The sequence below is a fragment of the Morone saxatilis genome, unplaced genomic scaffold, assembly GCF_004916995.1.
Source record: "Morone saxatilis isolate NCDOM2014 unplaced genomic scaffold, NCSU_SB_2.0 Contig5, whole genome shotgun sequence".
Lineage (NCBI taxonomy): Eukaryota > Metazoa > Chordata > Actinopteri > Moronidae > Morone > Morone saxatilis.
The window spans coordinates 22,056,486-22,073,721 of NW_023340095.1; the positions used below are offsets into that span (position 1 = coordinate 22,056,486).

General features: G+C 38.7%; 2 protein-coding genes across 2 annotated transcripts in view; both read right to left on the minus strand.

The window, feature by feature from the left end:
- Nucleotides 1-1,821, minus strand: part of hsd3b1 (hydroxy-delta-5-steroid dehydrogenase, 3 beta- and steroid delta-isomerase 1) — a gene marked incomplete at its 3' end in the record, with an annotated part of 3,734 nt that extends 1,913 nt beyond the window's left edge. The window contains 2 exon segments of the mRNA XM_035676072.1: nt 409-573; nt 1,490-1,821. Coding sequence (XP_035531965.1) covers nt 409-573; nt 1,490-1,640 — 316 coding nt within the window. The 5' untranslated portion in view covers nt 1,641-1,821.
- Nucleotides 1,822-3,587: 1,766 nt separating this feature from the next.
- Nucleotides 3,588-16,978, minus strand: si:rp71-68n21.9 (kelch-like protein 9). The gene is made up of 11 exons (XM_035677289.1): nt 16,785-16,978; nt 14,309-14,359; nt 13,312-13,445; nt 12,458-12,633; nt 11,953-12,085; nt 11,060-11,256; nt 10,700-10,775; nt 9,905-10,462; nt 9,420-9,599; nt 8,955-9,068; nt 3,588-4,966 (listed from the first exon to the last, which is right to left on the minus strand). Exons 2-11 carry the CDS (start codon nt 14,311-14,313, stop codon nt 4,470-4,472), a joined length of 2,070 nt encoding a protein of 689 aa, XP_035533182.1. The 5' UTR covers nt 14,314-14,359; nt 16,785-16,978; the 3' UTR covers nt 3,588-4,469.
- Between the last annotated feature and the right edge of the window lie 258 nt (nt 16,979-17,236).

The window sequence follows — 17,236 nt, forward strand, 5'->3', positions numbered from 1 at the left end:
GTGTCAATCAATGTACGCAATGAAAGTAGTTTGAAAATTCATTTGAAGTGAAAGTGCTTAAAGCAGTTTGAGTCTCAGTTGGAGTGTAAGTACTGGAAGAGGCTGATGTCAGCGGTGTGTGTTAGTTGAAGTGAATAGCGGTAAAAAGCAGCTGAAGTGTCAATTAAAGCATACACACTAAAAGTCAGTTGAAGTGTGAGCACTGAATGGAGTTGAAGTGTCAGCTGAAGTGTACACAATCAAAAGAGTTCTACTTTATCTTCATCTATATCTATTTACTGTATGTAACATGTCCATGAATGCATGATGATATATAATTACTTGAGAAGTCAGTCAAAAAAATTATATAGTTAAGTAAATTCCAATCTCTAAGAGAAAAAAGTGTAGTAGAGGTTTCAGTGGACTTACCTTTGACGTTGACCCCGTATATCTCACTGTACTCTACTGAATCATTGACATCAATGATGGAAGCAATGTGGAAGACAATCGATGCACCTCGACAGGTTTTTCTCAAAAAATCACTGTCTCTGATGTCCCCCTCGAACACACTTAGCTTTGTGTCGCCCCTACAGTCTGAAGAAAAAACTCTCATCGATTAACACAGTATAAGGCTTGGTTATTATATGAAGTAACAATGTCTACAGTATTTTCTTGTATATTTTATCTTTAAATAGATTTATTGCTGCTGTCACATGAAATGCTGTAAAGCAGTCAGCAATAATACAAAACAGCCTTAGAGTGGACTTTAACTGTGTTTAGAGTTTATCTAATGGACTGAACATAAACCCAGTGGTTTCATAATTTCTTTAATTTATTTTCAATTTATTTCCCAAGGCTATTATTTTAGTTGATGTAATAATCAATCGTTTTTACATCATCAGTCAATAATTGCTGCCTAATTTGGCAGGGAAACTCTCGAAGAATAGATTTTAAATCTCAGTGAGGCTCCCCTGATTAAAATAAGTTAAAATAGAAATAAAACAAATGAAAATGACTGATATTACAAAGTATTACCATGATATGAGTGTTATTTCATTACAGATAGATAGATAGATAGATAATAGATAGATAGATAGATAGATATGATAGTAGAAAGTATGGATAGGATAGCCGTTATGTTGTCCCAACCAGTGAAATCCAATGTTAAGCACAAAGTGGATAGAGAAAAAACAGTATATAAAAACAGCTAAAGAGTAGGGAAATAATAAAACACTATGTCCAAGAGAAAAAACACTTTTTATAAAACATATTATATATTATATTATATATTATAAAAATAGTTTCATAATATTAGGAGTAAATACTACTAGATTCAGATTTATACTTTACTATCAATGTTTTTTTTAATGTAAAATGGATGTATAGTACAGCCCACTATGGAGACACTCTTCTGTCTGTACTTTTAATATATTTCCTATTTTATCTGAAAGAGATTGTGTGCTACAGAGAGAAAAAAGATATAGAAATGATGTAGGTAGACAGATTTTACCCTCCAGTGTGTGTAAAAGTTGGGGTTGTACATGTTTGTCCAGCAGTCGAATCTCAGCCATTTTCTCTTCCTCCAGCAGCAGCCTCAACAGCCTCTTTCCCAGGAATCCACAGGCTCCCGTCACCACGCACACATCACCTCTCAGAGACATCGCAGGTTAATTCTCTCTTGGTATGAGGACAAAACAGATACTGCAATTTCTCTTCCAATGGACCTTTTGAAGAGCCTTCGCAAAAAGAAAAAAAGAATGTAACTTTTGTTTGTGGGTGTTTCGAGTTCTGTCTGCAGGAGAGAAACTGCACCTTCTGCCCTCCCTGCCTCAGCTGCTCCACTTTTTGTAAACCCAAAAACCTTACTTAAAAAAAACCTAATTATTTAGTTCAGTGTGAAAAAAGGGGATGGGCTCTGCTACTTCAGGGTGGAATGTGATGCTTTCTGGAGCTAGACAAAATGGGGGCTAGAACGTTTTATATGCCAAGGACAGCTGCTGTTTTTGTAATTGGGAATAGCCCCGTTAAAGTGGGTGCTCAGCATGTGATGCAGACAAAAACATAATAGGGGCTGAAGACACCTTCTTTATGAAATGAATGATTCCCGAAGATGAAATAATAACAAAATAATACTGATACAGTACTGTACTGTAGGAGTCACTGAGATCTTTGATTTGAGACAGTAACAATAAATAAAAGTAGCTCCATTCAGAGTGTTATATTATCATTATATGACTGCAAATTAATGCTAATTTTAACAACTTTATAGTATATTCTGTTGGGTAGTTTTGCCATTTGAAGCAAATTGTCTCTTATTGCTTAAGCCTGCACACTGTGGAGTGTTTCATCTCTTGAACAAACTCTTTATGCTCTATGTAACATTGCTGATTCCATTTTATTTATTTTAAAAACGTGTTGTCTACAACAGCTGAAGACAGAAGGAGACAGTGGCTTTGAAGTGCAGTGATGTGACCCCACATTGTCAGACCCATTTTACTGCTTCGTTTAGAGGAACAGTTTTACAGAGTTCCTTTGAAAGGAAAGATGAGTAGATCAGATCTGTACTCCAGTACATTAATTAAACTGACAAAGGTACAAGGCTGCATTAGCCAAATAAAACATGTCAAGGTGACATCTGTCTGCCAGATGGTCAAATATGTTTTCACTCTCACAGTGATGAATTATAGTTGGCCCTGGTTTGCTCACTGGGTCAAATGGCCGTGTGGTGGAAACTGTGAGTGTTGCAGGGGTTTTACCCGTAACCTTTTGTTTATGAGCATTCTCTATAACCAGTATAATCATATTCACAAACATCCAAAATAACATTCAGTCCTCGTCTTTTCAAAACATTCTGTCTCTTGATGTTGAGCCACAGTACGTTTCTATGTTGATGATTTGCTTTTTTTGAATGAGCAATTAAATTAGGTTGTGCCTCTTGGTCTCAAGATATGTCATTTGCATCTTTTCTAAAACAAATAGAACTGGTTTTATAATTTCAATAATATTTTAGCCATCACATACTCATGTATAGCTGTCTGTTTTTCTGTATTTGTAGTCCTTGGAATAGCAGTTGATATCACAGCTGTCTGCTGTCTTATCTAGAGGTGAAGGATGAAGTCCCAAGGGTAGTTTTAACGTCACTTACTTGCATCAGATGTATACCGAAGAGTCTGTGTATGTTCATGTGTGTGTACGGGAGCCTTCATTAGCAATAAATAATGTGATTCTGTAACATGAGGATCATAATCAACATTTTATTTTTATCTTTAAACACTGCATATCAATATAAATATACAAAACATAACAAGTCAAACATTTCTTTTTCTCGCAGTGACAGTGACTGAATGAGCTTGTGTTATGGCGGCAACGTACAACAGTTAAATCTAGAAGCTTCTTGCTGTTTGTTCTTAATTACTTTTTAATGAATCAGCATCAAACAGGGACTCAGTTGATCTCTCTTTGCTAAGGCTTTATGGGAGGCATTGTTATTTTGCTTTATATTCATATTTTATGCAATTATTATGGTTCCTTGTCTTTAACTAAACAGTAACACTATTGTATAGTACATATATTTCTGTTGGATCTCTGCTCTGAATGTTTTTTTTTTAGTTTTAATGTGAAAATGTGACTTTCTGTGTTAGTTACAGATGGACAGCGAGTTCCAATGGAATTTCCAAATCATAATAAAGACGTGTTGTCTTTGTAGCCACAGTCTAGCTTTCATCTTATGACTCTGTGACTCCATTATCAATAAAACCATACAAATGAGCCACATCCGGACCTCTGACACATTTCTTCATCCTTGATTATGACACAGAGGATTCAGTTCATTTCTCTCAGCTTGTGAGTCACATACTCGCACTAGCTACTAAATGCCAGGATGTAGCTACACAGACAGTGTTTGTTAGCAGGATAAAGTCATCATTGTTTTTGGTCTATTTGTGAGATTACTAAATAATAATGAAAAGATACAAATAATGCCAGATTCTAAAGTCTAAAGCTACCTTTAAAAATGCCTCTGTTTTTTTCATTTATTTCAGTAAAGAAATGGATTTGCTTTCTGATATGTTTGCTTCAGAGGACATTTTACTCTAACTTTGACCTGTGAAACAGTGACACTCAATTATCAATGAATCAATGTCCAGCCTGAGAGTGAGGGTGGGTTTGACTTTTTTCATTAAGGACGTATTGAGTGTTTCCTTGAACTGAAAGTGCAGAATGAGAGAACACAAGCAGCAGAGCATGAGGGAGGCTGCAGAAATGTTAATGTGAGGACATAAAATGCTACTAAAGGCATGTTCGATAAAAAGGTGTTTACTTTTCAAACAGCTGAATGCTAATAACAGCTAGCTAGCCATGCTTGCACCTGCAGCTTGTGTTTGCAACCCACACTATTTCCTGTTTTGCCACAACATGCAGGCAATTTTTATCATGCCAATTCTGGTCTGACAGTAGCAACAGTTGGAAACCCCCCTGTCTGTGGTGCACTATCAGCTCTTAGCTGTGGGCAGGGGACACTCCTGTATCTGAGCCTCATCCACTGACCCCTCCGGCAGATGAACTGTCATTGTACAGGCGCGAATTCCCCCCAGAGGCTCCAGCACGTTGAACACCCTGTCCCACACGTCCTGCTCCGGATCATACCGCTGCACAATGTCAACCATGCATCTGCTGTTCCAGGAATACCCTCCCACCACGTAGATCTGCCCGTTAAACACTGTCACACCAACGTCGCTCTGACCCCGAGGCATTGGCGACACCACTGTCCACTGGTCCGTCTCTGGGCTGTAGTATTCGCAGCCCAGGACGTCGTCGTAGTCGCTGCTGCCTCTGAAGTGATTCCCACCCATGACGTAGAGTCTGTCTCCCACAGTGCACATGCAGTGCAGGCCGCGGAGCTCCATCATGTCGGCTCTTCGACTCCATGTGTCATCGACAGGATTGTAACACCAAAGCTCCTTCTGGAACGTGTCACGGGTGATGCCACCTATGTGACAAAAGAAAACCAAACATGTTAAAATATTGCCCCATAAAAGATCTTAAAATGTGTTTAATTGAAAATAGTAGATATGGGAGAATCTGCTAAAAAGTAATAATGGGAACCATGGGCCAAAATTGTTCAAATCAACTTGACAAGGAGATTTTGACTATGGCCACAGTAGCTTCTTCAAACTTCTCTGCTTTTGCTGTTTCTGGCTTTATTGCTGAAACATGTATTAGACTAAAATAGCCTAGTCATTGGAAAAGGAAGCGTGGGGGTGGATAAAAGAAAAGCGAACTTTAAGACGATCCATCCAGGCAGACCGGCTGGGTGGGACCAGCTCCACTACAGTGGGTGCTGTCACTCCATAAAGAGAGGAAGAGAGCCGGATAAAAGCCATGCTGGCCTAGCTTGGACTTGGACTCCTGGCTAATGTCTAGTCTAGAAATGGAACTTGCCAAACAATAGTAAATCAGAGAGTGTTGTGCACATCTTTACAGAAACCTGCTCCATCAATATCCTGGATCACACTCTCGACAGACGGACCATGTTCAATAGAGTGCAGGACGAGACAAGTTCCTTTCACACTGTAAAGGTGATAGCTCATCTATATACACTCAAGATGATGTCTTTCTTTTATTTGTGATTCTTTTGTACTTATGTACATACTTATTTAAAAGATTTTTTCACACCTTCCTTTCTCTAAAATGCCATCCGAAACAGAAATGGTTACACTCATGCACTAGGTCAAAGACAAGGTTGTTATTTACCAGTGAAAATTTTTCTTTGCACTTCCTTTCTCACCACAATTAAAAAAGAAATAAAATACACATAAAAATTAGAAATGGAGAAATATTTAGTTAATGGAAAATTGTTATTGAATACTGATGCAATGTGTATATGTAAATGTTAGGAATGCTTCTTGTGTGAGAAAGATAAAAGGATTAATCTTCTAAAAAGATGTTCATTTTTCTTAGACACAGTGAATGGATTCAATGGTCCAGGAATCATACAGTCAAATATACTGTATTTTCTGATAAAAGTAATTATTATACAAACCAAGCATAAAAGCTTAAAGATTCTATTAAGTGGGGACTTTTCCTGCACAAGTGGGCATAAACAATCACCTAAAGCCATCTCAAATAATAAAAAATTATGATCTCTTAATGTGTTATTTCTTGACAATATTCTTTCAGCAGAAAATATGCCATATTAAGAAAGTTAAGTTTTCATGTCATAGTGTTGAGTTGATAGAGCTGAAACTAAAAGAATTTCCTTAAAGGACCACACAGGGATGTTCAGCTGTTTCTGCTGGTTGTGTAAGTAATCCAGCCCAATTTTTTGGGTTAACATGTTAGCCACAACAGTTTGATAAGCTGGTTTGTATTTTGAACCTTTTTTCTTAAGTAGTGTTCCACAGTTGCACAGTACATTATGTGTCTACCTACATTGATACACAGATGAAAATGTAATTCTAACTTCCAACTTTTAAACCTTTTACTAAAAGTGTAACTACAACTTTCAGAACTGCTTTCTTTTGACAAATTTAAAAAATGCACGAGAGACCTGCAAAGGACAGTGACTTTAGAGGGTGTAGCCTCGACACCGATCGGAGTGATTAACAGACTGACCACAGCAGCGTAGCAGGAACAGTGAGCTGTTAGTCAGAGGTAAGGAGCAGCTGCTGTCAGACTCTCTTGACAGTCGTTTGTAAAAGTTTCTCTGTGGTAACTGTGTTGTAGCTGAGCTAGTGGCTGTTATGATATAGAGTCACCTCAAACAGCAGACTCTATCTCAGCATTTGTCTTAAAACGTTTAGGGTGATTTAAAAGAGTAGAGGGCATGTTTTAACCCACAAAACGCAGACTTTCACAAATGTGGTAATACTGTCAACACCAGCATTGATGTGTTTCATCACAGTATAGTCATATAAAATAGTTTACAACTCTAAAAACATGTTTTAGGGTGCAGTACCTCTTTAAAACTTGACTTTGGATTTCTATTTAGTTAATATTGAGTTTGACCTCCAAACTGTGAAAGCTGTGAATATGTTATGTCAAAATACAGAATGTGTTGTATTCTGATAAATATGTTACCAACACTCTCACAGCTTTTGAAAGTCGTAGGTTTTAAATGTGTACAAAGTACTGTGAAGCACTTTAACCACAGGACTTTGCATTTCCTGCTTCTCAGTCCTGCATGTGAAACTTATCTTTATGCTCTCAACATGAGAAACCGAGGTTTCCTGTCCAAGGTTGCAAAGAAATCTGCCTGAGATCATGAGAGTGTGCTGCTAAACAGGAAGTGGTCTCAAATAGGTCAGCCAAGTAAGCTTTTTAAATTATTCAGCTTGTAAAAATGGATGTTGCTTGAAAAAACCCTGTAAAAAACAACTGTTGAAAGTTTCTGCAGTGATGGCTGATTAAATGCCCTGACATGGTGGTTTTTAGTGATTCCACTGTCAAAGACCTAAAGCTAAAATCAGCCAATCAGTCTGTGTAAATGTCTAGTATTTTTTGCATATTGTGACACAAAGAACTTCCTTTAAGAAGGAACATCCTCATTCATCTTAAAGGTGTCCTGTGGACCTTTTGACCTCCAGTGCAGTGGTTTCCAACCTGGGGTTCATAACTTTGTCTGCTTAGGTTGTGAGGTTACCAAAATTATTATTTACATTCACATCCACATTTAAATTCATTAAGCTATTTATTACCTATTTAGTGCGTGTATGCGGGTAGGGGTTGGGGTTGGGGGGGCCTGACTTGTCTTGGACACAGGCAAGGGGGGCTTCAAGGAAAAAAGGTTGGGAACCACTGCTCTAGGGGGTTCTGATTTTACACACACACACACACACACACGTGCACACGGGTGCTACATACATTCCTTATTGGTTTCACACTATTCCAGAAAATAAGGCAAGAAAGAAGAAGACTTTTTGCTAAACACTGAATGTACAGCATGCAGGTTTCTAATTTTGTCATTTATGAGGATGGAAATATAATGCGTTTATGTTAGGCTCAGGCTCACTGTATTTAGCATCAGGTGTGCATGACTAATTATTTCTACCTTGAACCTTTGATCTCTTGCATCAATACAAGACCGTCCTCACTGGAGACAAACTGGTAATTTAAAATGACCTTTTCTTGACAGGTAACCTCTATAAACATTTGACTTGTCAGAGCAGGTACAACTGGAATAAACAACATTGATCAATGCTGCATTCTATGTAGGTGAGCCAGTTCCAGGTCTTTGGTATTGGGCAAGTTCTCTCACTGACACGTCAAAATGTCTGCTGTGAAAAGGGTCTATTGTGAATAATGACTGTCCTCCCTCAGTAGCAAGGGGAGAAGTTGCATGACATTAAGACAGCGTTAAAAAAAAAAACCTCAGTGAGGAAGTCAGCTTGGTTGTACAAAGCATATATTGTCAACACCGGAGACTATGTGTCAAAGCTGCATCCCCTTGCCTATGCACAGTCGAGTTTGGTTTCTTTTTACCACAAAGGCAAGTTTTCTGTAAGTCTAACCATGACCATGATCTTTCTCAAACACGTAGTCTTTTTCTCAACGTAACCAGACTTCAACAATAGAGGTAGCAGAGGTTAGGAAGGCACTGACTGTATCACGTAGCTTCTTAAAACTCATCACCGTCTTGAAAATATAAGTAAATTCAGCAATAACATTTAAAGGTGTGTTCAGACTGTGAAGCAAATGTTTTCTTTAACATTGAAAATTATATCTCCACATTTGCAGAATGGACTTTACCACTCCAACTGCATTTGAAATGTCCATCTCCCTTTGTTGTTTCAATTTGAACTGCGAAGATAGTCTTTACCAATTTCTTACAGTGTCAATTGTGGGAACATAGGACCGTGGGAACATAGGGACGAGCCCAAATGGATAATGCAAGGCATACGTTTGGTTCGTATTCTGTCTTGAAACACTTAAGACAATAAAGATAATCACTGACTGTGTGTTGAACAGTGTTTCCTTACCTGAAATGTACATGAGGTCCCCGTGAACTGTTCCAGCATGTCCATAGTGAGGCTCCACCATACTGGTCACAAATGTCCATTCATTTTTCTTCAGGTTGTAGCACTCCACCGTGTCTGATCAAAGGGATATTTGGAGAAATGGTTGGGGTTGAATTTTATTTAAGCCAGCAGCTAAAGAGTTAGATATTTCCTACAGGAGTTGGTAGAGACCAAAAACAGAGCTACAAGCCTCATCAACTTAAAAGGTGATGATGATACATCAATGTTGTGTTCACAACTTGTTTCCACTGCCCTCAAGTTGCCATAAAGATCAGTAATTGTAAGGTTAACTAGTCTGAGCAGCCATTCTTTATGAACTGCATTAATAAATTAAATGATGATGAAAAAGAATTATCAATTGATCTGCTGACAGCAGTAAAAGCAGTACTGACAGCAGTAGCAGAACAAGTATTAGTAGCAGCTCACCAATCTCTCCTGAGGCATTCCTTCCTCCGACTGCATACAGTTTCCCCTTCAGAGCGCTCAGGTGGAAGAAAGTCCTCTTCTCATTGAGCGAAGCAATCTGAAGCCACTTGTCGAAGCGTGGATCGTAGCGGTAGGCACTGTCTATGGCCGTCTTACCCTTGGTATCATAAGTACTCTGGCCTGAGAAGACAAAAGAGAGTGTTAGAGTGCTAAATAAATATTTTTATGAGAGCATTTATTTATGCTTCTAATTTCTTAATATCATTCGGTCATACTTGAGTCTTGATGATGCATGATGACTACCACTTCATCTCCAAGTGGTTTAGCTTAACTTATAAAAATTAAAAATCTTTAATCAAGCAAACTAGGGCTTGGCTCGGATTATGTTTCTGTACACTATGACAGGCTAGTTTGAGGAGCATGCTTCGATTAGGCTCCTATATTGTAGTTTCCATGGACCAAGACTGACATTTAGGTGCACTGACCTCCAACAATAAAGAGGAAACCGCCTAGAAGAGCCACTCCATGCTGGTAACGCGGCACATCCATGGGCTTCAGGGCCCTCCAATGGCCCGAGTTTTCATCATACAGCCTCAACTCCCGGCTCACCACCAGCTGCTGTCGCATCACACCACCAAGTGCCAGAATGTGGGTGGCATCTGAGCGTATCTGCGTCCGCTCAGTTTGCAGAGCTGGCTGCATGAACGGCATCATCTGGTAGTTGCTGGCCTCCAGCAGGAGGTTCACACAGGCCGTCTCAGAGCGCATCATGGAGTCTCCTCCCTCTTCATTGTCCTGGGAGATCTGAATCAGCTCAGTGGGGCTCATCAGTGGGAAGCGAATATGACGCATCACAGCGTACACAGAGGAGCGTCGATTGGGGTGGTCATGGTCCAGCCATCCTCTAGCGATGCGGTAGAGGTCCATCTCAGTGAAACCGTCCAAGGAATTGCTGGCCAGAGCATTGGCCATGGTGGTTTCAGAGAGCTGCAGATAGCGGTCACACTCCACCAATGCTGTTAAGTTCTGGCTCACAAACTCACCTAGAAACAACAAACAGGAAAAACACTGATAATCATGATCCCTCCGTTTGTTTTAGTGATTGAACCAAAAGAATGCCTGTTACACACATTTTTTTGTTTTTTACTGTATGTTAAATAATGGACTGATGGATGGGTAGACTGGTTTGAAAGATCTCCAATACAATAAGCTCTATGCTATTTACACCTTCCACCTCATCTACATTGTTATATAGACTGAAGAAAGACCAGATCAGTCACCTATATTCTGCTTAACATCGTCCAGGATCAAGTCTGTAGCGATGCGCTCCACCTCCACACAGTTATCAATAGTGATCTGCATCGAAGAACACAGAAAGGGAATTGATTAAATGAATACAAATAATGCTCTGCATTGCTTAAGTTCAAGTTCACCTTAATTAATGCACTGCTATCCCTATTTTGCAGCTGTATGCCATGTCTTTTAATCTGTACAGTATAATTGACACTGGGAGAGAGGGCATTAAAGGACAGTGAAGAACTCAAAGGGATCTAGTAGCTTAATGAGCTAGACCTCCAGCATAGCTGAATATAAAAACCTTCCATTAATAAATTAATGCAAAAAAAAAAAAAAAACCTCACCTCACTGCTCAGAAGCTGATTACAGAATCTCAGAACAGGCATGACCTGCAAGAAATTTGCAGCCTCCAATGTATCCTGGAGATTACCCATGTCGAGGCAGACTTTGGATGTGTAAATGAAGTCTATAATGTTCTTTAAACCCAACTTAGTGACCCCATGCAGCTTGATCTCTCTCATCTCCTGCTCCCTCATGCCTCCTGAACAAGCAAAAAAACAAGTACAAAGAGACAAAGACAAGGTGAATGAATGATTTTGCATTGTTTCAGAAGATTTTCAGAAGATTTGTCTTGTGCAGGTATGTTGCCGAAGTGCACAGCCGAAGTGCACAGTCAGCAAGCTGATACTGTAAAGCGTGACAGCTCAGACTTATACAGTGTGAAGATAAAAAAGTACTATAGTTGATCATGGTGTTGAATGCAAATATAGTCGAGCTGCAACAAAAAGTAAGTTTAATGCAGAAGTGAGTAAGAAAGTCCTTCTGCTTTTATTTTACTATTTTTAATACTAATGTAAAGGTGATGTAATATATGGGTAGTAGTGCCATGAAAACAATAAATATGTTGGTACTTTATATTTATTTATATTGTCCCCAGAGGATAGAGTCTACTGACTTTGGTGATCCACTAACATTTCCTGTTGCACCACCAGCAAATTGACATTTCTGGCTTTCAGGGAAATGTCTCTTTTACTGGATGTATTGCAATGAAGTTTGCTACATACTTCATGTTCTCCTCACAATGAATTGTTATCACTGAAGTGATTCATCAATCTATCAACTATCAAATTTGTAATTTGTTTAATACTTTCACACTTAAACCCAAATACCTAAATACATAAAACTAATGACTAATTCAAGTTGTCCACTTTCAACCTAATAAAACAGGACAAATCACCTGTGAACATTGCCTTGAAATAGTCACTGGATGAAGCCATTATGACTCTGTGGACTGGGAAAGTGTCCGTGCTGTCCCCAGGAACCAAGACGACATCACAGAGAGTCTCATCTGCCCGAAAAGTATCAAAGCCCTGTGAGAAAAACAAAGTTTTTCACAAATAGCTCAGCATGTGCATTTCTACAACACATAATCACATCATGATAATGTTGACAAATTGGTGGCCTCCTTATTGTGTTCATGCTGGTGGATTGATGGATAATACCATGTGATATACAACAAACAGGAGGGGGACACTTTCCTTCCAGTGAAAATGCAGTGAGGGCAGCTGTAAGACTTTTTGATTAATGAAATAAAACCACTTCATGACAGGAGGTCTCTTGTGTTAAGCCTAATCATTTGCCAGTGTGCAAATACACTATAAATTGGTGAACAGGGTGATGGAGCACCAACGATGGCAAAGATATGGAGCCATTCAGTTAGTTAGGAAGTCACAAAAATATACCTGCAACACAGCTGTTCCATGTTCAGTGCTACTGAACACTTTGGACAGCGGCCGAGGGGGAAGTTTGGGTTTTGTGGATTTGTCTGGCCGTTTAGGTGGCATTTCCATGGGTGGAGGGAGAGGAGCTGGAGCTGGGGCTGGAGCAGGGGCTGGAGCTGGAGGAGAAAGCCTGTCATCTATCAAACCCAAATGGAGAGCAGACATTTAGAGAGAAGGAGTCATGATACTGTTGTTGCTGCAGGTACATGGAACAGCTAAGCTACTAAAACTCTAAAGACTTTTATGTTTGTTGGATGGTCTTTCTGATGCTTTTACAACTACCAATCAGATATTCTAATATTATATAGAAATGATAGAAGTGTTAGCAACAAAATGTACTTAAAGTGTCCCAAATCAAAGTCTAAAATTCATCATGGATCATTATTCACATACTAAAGCGTAAGTGATAGTTTAATGTTGCAGTTGGTTAAAGTGGAGCTGACTGAACCACTTCATATACAAAGGGTAGTTTAATCTATAACAATGTATCAGATTTTATAACCTAAAGCTGTCAAATAAATGTAGAGGAGTAAAAAGTACTTTAATTTAAATATATTGGAGTAGAAGTATAAAGTATCATAACACGGAAATACTTAAGTCCCCCAAATAATACTTGAGTACAGTTACTGATACTAGTGGTAGTTAATAATTCCTGAATCAGGCTTTTTGTGGTCTCACATATTGCAGTAGTTTACATTTGTTTGGTCTGTGTTGGATACAAACCTCACATGTGTCAATGTCCTCTATTTCTTCTATCAGATGGGATCAGTGATAACAATAGAAACCAAAGCTACAGAGAGACACTGAGCACAAACCTTGTTGAGCAGGCCTGTCTGCCGGAGCAGGAGGTCTTTCAGGAGCTGGAGGTCTCGGAGGATCCCTCTGATGCCTGCTCAGGCGAGACAGTGTGCGGCTCAGCCTCCCTGGCCCGCTGTCATCTCCACTTCCCCTAAAGAGGAGGAGGTGCAGGACACCTGTCATTTTGCCCCCTTAACAAACTGACAGCAGAATCTCCTTGCAGGATTTTGTGACTTGAGTGATGTTCAGAGGTATCAGGCTTCATGGATTATATATTATAAACCTATTATGTACAGTCAATGAATGCAAATGAGGGCAAACGCCTCCTCTTCTAGCTAGATCCACACATAGTACAGCAAGCTTACCAAACACGTGCCAAGATTTATTTTAAAAGTTTCATTAACTGTTTTGGCAGTTTTGTTTCTCAGAACTTCCCTTTTGTATACAAATACCATTTCCTCCAGTTGAACTGGCACATCCTAATGCCTTATACGGCCCAAACCCTCTCCAACCTGAAGCATTTTATTAAATAGAGTATGTTTACTGGAAGCTTCCTCAATGCAGCTTACAAAACTCCCCCATTTATTTATTTATGTTGCTTGTCCTGTGACCTAAAAATGGAGGAACTAGAGAACTGTTTTCAAGTCAACCACTTCTCCTCTTCAACGTGTTTCCTGCCAAGCTACTCTCATACAGTAAGTCCATGTAAATAACAGAAGTAGCCAACAACATTTAAAACACAGGACTGGAACCTGCTGTCACTCTTAAATTGATTGATAGGTGATATACAGAACACCACCAACTAAAGTTTCTGGATGTTTTTACACTGCATTGAATATTTAAGCAGTTATTCATTGGTTTACTTATTGTACACACTTTACAAGTATGCAGGAATCCAAAAGTTCAAGTGTAAATGCATTACACCCATTAAACAATAGTAGGTATTAAAATGAATGCTGTTGAAATATGGTAAAAATGTGCAGTATCAACAATGAAGCCCCCAAAACCCCTTACCCCATTTCATTGGCCTCAGGGGGCTGTGGACTGTTGCGCTGATGAGACTTCCTACATGGAGACAAAATAAGAGCTTTAGTGGACAGAAACAGATTTTATGAGCTACACAGGGTTGTAGTATACAGTGCACTGCTTTTAACCATGAGGGCATCTACAGGAAAGACTTTCTGACCCACATATGCATCTATGCTAATGTAAAAATACCACTTCTTCTGTAAGATGGCTCATCTTTGACCCTATTTTTATCTTCTGCTCATCAGTTTAGTCAGAATTGTCTTATGAAGCCCTCTGTATGTCATTCACCCTGTTTGGATGTTCTCTTTTTCACGATGTGTCAAACTCTGTGATTAACTGTGAGTTGGATGTGGCCTCACTAATTGGCAGACAGTGTTAACTGTGTGAACTTGACTTCAGAACTTTTCTGAATCTTTTTATTTAAACTGTGAAACTTTTCCCCACCAAACAGATTTTATGTCTTATAATATGTACGCCAGGTTTTGTGCCAAGTTTTATTTATGTTTGCTGGACAGTAAAACTTTCATTTTCCACATCCTCCATGTTCCACTCCAATGAGGTGTAGATCAGATTAGCTGTCAGAGGTTTTGTGATTTTTTACATGTTTGTTATTTTGTAAGCACATTCAGTTCCAATCAATATTTAGTACAACTTCAGTATTTTTTTAATTTAGTATAAGTAATGTACAGCAAACACCTGATACGTATCTGGTAGTTAATGTTGGTTTTATATTGGTACTATAAACATACTCAGCACATGTGTAATGTTAATAAAACCTGCATGTAATGCATGTGGTATTCAAAAACTTCATCTATAATAAACAGGCTTTAAAAATGACCAACAATCTTCTTTATGCTCTATAATTTTCTACAACATACCATGTACCACAGTTTTGTTGTTTGTTGTTCCTGTTACAGTTTCTAGTGTTACTCTATAACTGCAGCGCATTGTTGTATGTTATCTTTATTTTTAGGTATGCATTTATATATTATTATACAGTGTATATTTGACAGAACAGCTCAAGAGATGGACAGGAAAGGCGGGGAAAGAGAGGGGATGACACGCAGCAGGCCCGTGGCCACTGCAGCACAATGTGAGCTACCAGGGCGCCCCGTCTTTAAATTTTTTATAGGACCCACAAAGATGTAATTTCTGTGATGCTTGTTGTCCGAGTTACTGATGACAGCATCAAATCAAGATTATATCTCAGAGGGCACTGAGTGTTCTGAAGTCTAATGTATTTTTTTTGGAAAATGTATAATAGTCTTTCTTGATGTTTTACTGCTTTTATTGTAACTAACTGAACTGTCTTCTGTCATCTTCACAATTTTTCACACTCTTCATGTGCAGTGAAAACCTAATGTAAGTAGTAAGAAGTTGATTTTTTCACATATTTTTACTTTTCTGACAACTTTTTACTTTTACACCTATTATTTTTACACAAGTATCTATCATTTCTACTCCTTATAATTTCAAAACAGACTCGTTTTTTCCCCCCAACATCAAGACCAGTGCATATCACACATGACAGTAACATGATAAAAACATTGTAACAAGATGAAACAGAGACAGAGATGTGACTTGAAGTTTAAGTCTGCTTTGCACAGAAACAGCTGGTAGAAATATCTTTCAGAGAACCCAACTGAGTAGTTTTTACTTTTATACTTGTACAAGTACATTTCAGAGATGCTCATGTTCAGTGAGTGAGCACTTATAATTTTACCAGAGTCTTAGTAAATAATGTGTGTACTTTTGCCACCTCCAAATTTGGTGACTTTAAATGGGAATGTTTCTGATAAACTGAAGTATTAAGTGTTTCTTGATAGGTTAAGTAAAACTACCCAGATAGCACGCCCAATATTACTTTAAGTGTAACATTGTCCAACACCCCCTTGGATTAGCTGTCAAATGCATTCTCACAGAGCTAAAAAAAAGAGCTGTTTTTCTGAGCTCATGAAAAGTTGACTTTTTTTTAGATATGTGGTTCTCACAGGAAAAACATATGATGATCTCATAGAATATGATGCATTGCTAAACTACCCAACAGTATATAGTTAAAATTAGCTCAACTGTAAATACCTAGAGCAGTAAAACACAACATATACATGAATGCATTAGTAATATGAATCCAAAAACATCAGATATAATAATAAAACACTGACAAGGACCATTATACTGCACAGTGACTACTTCTACTTTGATACTTTGAGTATATGTTACTGATAGTACTGGCACACTTCTACTTTAGTATGGCTTTGACTGCAGGGCCTTTACATGGAGTTAAGTATTTTTACTGTGTGGTATTAGTAATTTCGAATCAGAACACTTCTTCTATCACTGGATGAAACAAAAGCACATGAATACACAAGCATGAATTTGTGGTACTTTATTGTCACTGCTGAAGCCTCACTTGCAACCGGATCTGAAACATGTATAAAAGGGACACCTGTGGGTGACCTACCTGGAAGAAATCCTCTTCAGCAGACTGGACCCAAGGCTTCCCTCCAGCCTGTTCGTCTAACCGACCAGAACTTCGAGAGGAACACTGAGCAGAAAATGTCTGCTGCACTACGCCGGCTGGTTGAAGAGTTGAAGCATCTGGGTGAACATTGCTGTTTCTTTTGCCTTAACCGAGACCTCAGTCACTTCCTGTGCTACTTCTCTTTCTCACTGTCTGCGCCTTTTGACACTCCCCACCCCAATGTGTCAAACTTGCGATACCGTTAGTGCAGAAAGCAAATAGTTTGACAAGCTGTTTTTAAGCTTTTGAGTATAGTATAAGTATATAGGCCCACTAGCAGGCCTTTGATTATCTACTTGGATAAGACAAGCATGATAGCCCATATTGAGTTTAATGTGTTTTGCTGGAAACATGTAACATACTTAACAAAATCCAGTGCAAAGAATATCAAA